Raw genomic sequence first — 3,255 nt, forward strand, 5'->3', positions numbered from 1 at the left:
CAGATTTATTGATAATGAGAATGATGGATAGTTGCAGCCTAAACTTCCACAAAGGTTCCACTGAAGCATTAGCTGGTGGCTAATGCTAATACTAGCCAAGTGGGTCACGGTTTGGATAAACAGTTCTTGATCTCTGCAAAGGACAGTTGGACATCCATTACTTATTTGACAGTTAAATGCTGCTACAGCTCTACCAAGGTTATTATAGGTAACGAAAACTAACGAAATAACGAAAACTAGAATTGAAAAAACATTTTCGTTAACTGAAATAAAAATAAAAACTAGAGTTTTTAAAAAAACAATAACTAACTGAAACTGTATTGCGTGGTTACAAAACTAACTAAAATTATAGTGAAAATGTCCTTAGTTTTCGTTTTTGTCAACTTTTTTCATACATAATTCAGTGTTTCTATTTCAACATGCAGGAACACATGGTGAATATGTTTACTGAGACTGGGATGTCTACACTCCAACCAAAATACAAAACACAGAGAACTGTAAGAGTTAATAACCTTATTGGGGCTGAGATGATAAACCAAAGGAAATGAAGGCACATACCCATTACAAAAAAACTAAAACTAACACTAAAACTAATACAAACTAAACTAAAACTAGCAAACTCACTCTAAAAACTAGCTAAAACTAACTGAATTTGAAAACAAAAATTCACAACGAAATTAAAACTAAAACTAATGAAAAATCCAAAACTATTATAACCTTGGTCTGATGTTCTTCTGGCCAAAGTTTGTTGACGATTGCTCAAAATTTGTTAGAGTAGTCGTGAGAAAACTTGGCTGAAATATTAAATTGACACAAATTTGCTTATGACTTTTTGACAGATTTCTCTGGACCCACAGAATCCAGGAAAAGTGTTTAACGATATCTCTTCTCACTGTGTTTTTGGTCCTCTGTGTTCCAGTTTGTCCTGCAGGCATGTGTTCCAGTCGGGGTATATGCGGCGACAACAACAGCAGATCGTCCAGCGCAGAGAGCACCGGGTCAGGAGCTCATTATGCGCTGTGTGCCCTGGGGGTGGGGCTCATCGCCCTGGGGATCGTGATGATTGTGTGGACTGTGATCCCGATGGACGGAGAGGCTTCAGGTGGCGCCCCCGCCCCACCGGGCAACTCCACCACACCTCAACACGACGACGAGGATGAAAAAGAAAGCTCCAAATCTTCAACAGTGGCTATGGTGCTGGTTGGAGTCGGGGCGGCCATGTTGCTTTTATCTATTGTCCTGGGTGTGAGGAGCAGGAAGAGACGACGCCAAGCAGCAGCCAACCGGCCGGCGGCGGCGGCGGCCGCGGCGGCCCCCTTCATGAACCACGCCAGAGAGGAAGAGTGAGTTATGCTTTTGGTCTTTGTTGGATGTAAAAGTTGAGGAGCATTTAGCAGTTCGAGTCGTTCACTGTTCATGATATCCAGTGGTGTAGTGCAGCTATTCTCAACCTTGGGGTCGGGACCCCAATTGGGGTCGCGAAATGATTTCTGGGGGTCGCCAAGTCAGCTCTGTCTCCACTGTGTTAAAGTGTTCATGTGTGAATGTGTTTTGCTCACTTAATGTCTTTTTTGGGTCATTTTGTGGGGGGGTTTTGTTTGTCATTTTGTGTCTTTTTTGGTAATTTTGTGTCTTTTTTTTGCCATTTTGTGTCTTTTTTTGATCATTTTGTGGTCAATTTGTGTCTTTTTTTGATCATTTTGTTTCTTTTTGGGTAATTTTCTCTCTTTTTTGGTAATTTTCTGTCTTTTCTGGTCATTTTGTGTCTTTTCTGGTCATTTTGTGTCTTTTTTGGTCACTGTGTGTCTTTTTTTGATCATTTTGTTTCTTTTTTGGTAATTTTGTGTCTTTTTTTGGCCATTTTGTGTCTTTTTTTGGCCATTTTGTGGTCAATTTGTGTCTTTTTTTGATCATTTTGTTTCTTTTTGGGTCATTTTCTGTCTTTTTTGGTCATTTTCTGTCTTTTTTGGTCATTTTGTGTCTTTTTTTGATAATTTTGTTTCTTTTTTGGTCATTTTTTGTCTTTTTTGGCCATTTTGTGTCTTTTTTTTGATCATTTTCTGTCTTTTCTGGTCATTTTGTGTCTTTTCTGGCCATTTTGTGTCTTTTTTGGTCATTTTGTGTCTTTTGTTGATCATTTTGTGTCTTTTTTTGATCATTTTGTGGTCATTTTCTGTCTTTTTTGGTCATTTTGTTTCCTTTTTGGGTGATCTGAACTGTGCGTGTGAGATTGTGTTCAGTGAGCGGGGTGATGCATGTTTAATTGGGGGTCGCGACTCAAAAAGGCTGAGAACTACTGCTCTAGTAGCTATAAACAATTATTGCAGTTTGATTATTTCCTCACCTGTTTGGTTTTATACTGCACTTTCTCACTTTCCCTCACCTTCTGCATGCCTCCTCAGACCTACAGACCCAAACACCTTCAGCGTGCCGAGCTACGAGGAGGTCGTCGGCAGCGGCGACTACCTCGTCCGCCAAAGCAACCTTCGCCAGAGTACGTCCCAGCTGCCGTCCTACGAGGACCTCATAGAGGCTGTGGAGAATGAAGGAAGAGAAAACCCCACCGAGGACACCCCACTGAATGATCCCGCAGCGGCGGCTTCAGCTGAGCCCTCTGCCGCCGCCGAGCCCTCTGCCGCCGACCCCCCCGGCCTCACATCCAACCCCAGCCTGCCCACTCGCAGCGCCAGCCGGGCCAGCCGTATACTGCGTTTACCGCTCCGGGTGAGGAGGATCAAGTCAGACAAACTGCACCTGAAGGACTTCCGCCTCCAAATCCGCACCCCGACACAGAACCCAGTGACCATTGAACCCATCACTCCGCCACCGGAGTATGACAATAACGTTCCTGAACTGGGGTAGTGTCTCTGGCTTGTTGCCCGCTCCCGATGAATAAAAATATCTCTGTGTTAAATGGACTAATGATAACATTTCTGAAAACCAATTTTCAAGGTTGGTATTAAGTAGGTTAAAAGTGGCTGCGAGCAGCGTGATGGCGGCTGTGCAGACACACTCCTGAAAGGAGAACATTGTCTTTGTCAGCGGAGCTTGTGATCGGCATATTTATTCCTTTATAAAGCATAATTAAGTCTGTGTGAAAAGACCAGCTGTCAAAGTTGAGATTTTGTTTTAGACATCATGCAGTAAATTATGTCAAATATTATACAGCCTTTCAGTTTTATTTAATATTTGCTAATTGTGTGTTGCAATGGACAATATCATGGACTCTTATATATACATATATACAGTACAGGC

At 42.2% G+C, this 3,255-nt stretch overlaps 1 protein-coding gene across 1 annotated transcript; it reads left to right on the forward strand.

The window, feature by feature from the left end:
* Nucleotides 1-933: 933 nt before the first annotated feature.
* On the forward strand, nucleotides 934-3,255 carry tmem51b (transmembrane protein 51b). The gene is made up of 2 exons (XM_059328822.1): nucleotides 934-1,343; nucleotides 2,403-3,255. Exons 1-2 carry the CDS (start codon nucleotides 934-936, stop codon nucleotides 2,860-2,862), a joined length of 870 nt encoding a protein of 289 aa, XP_059184805.1. The 3' UTR covers nucleotides 2,863-3,255.

The sequence above is a fragment of the Centropristis striata genome, chromosome 3, assembly GCF_030273125.1.
Source record: "Centropristis striata isolate RG_2023a ecotype Rhode Island chromosome 3, C.striata_1.0, whole genome shotgun sequence".
Classification (NCBI taxonomy): domain Eukaryota; kingdom Metazoa; phylum Chordata; class Actinopteri; order Perciformes; family Serranidae; genus Centropristis; species Centropristis striata.

Bases quoted from the DNA above. Each gene is read 5' to 3' on its own strand.
- tmem51b (XM_059328822.1), top strand. From the start codon at position 934: ATGTGTTCCAGTCGGGGTATATGCGGCGACAACAACAGCAGATCGTCC. The intron at 1,344-2,402 runs GTGAGTTATGCT...ATGCCTCCTCAG, and splicing joins AACCACGCCAGAGAGGAAGA to ACCTACAGACCCAAACACCT.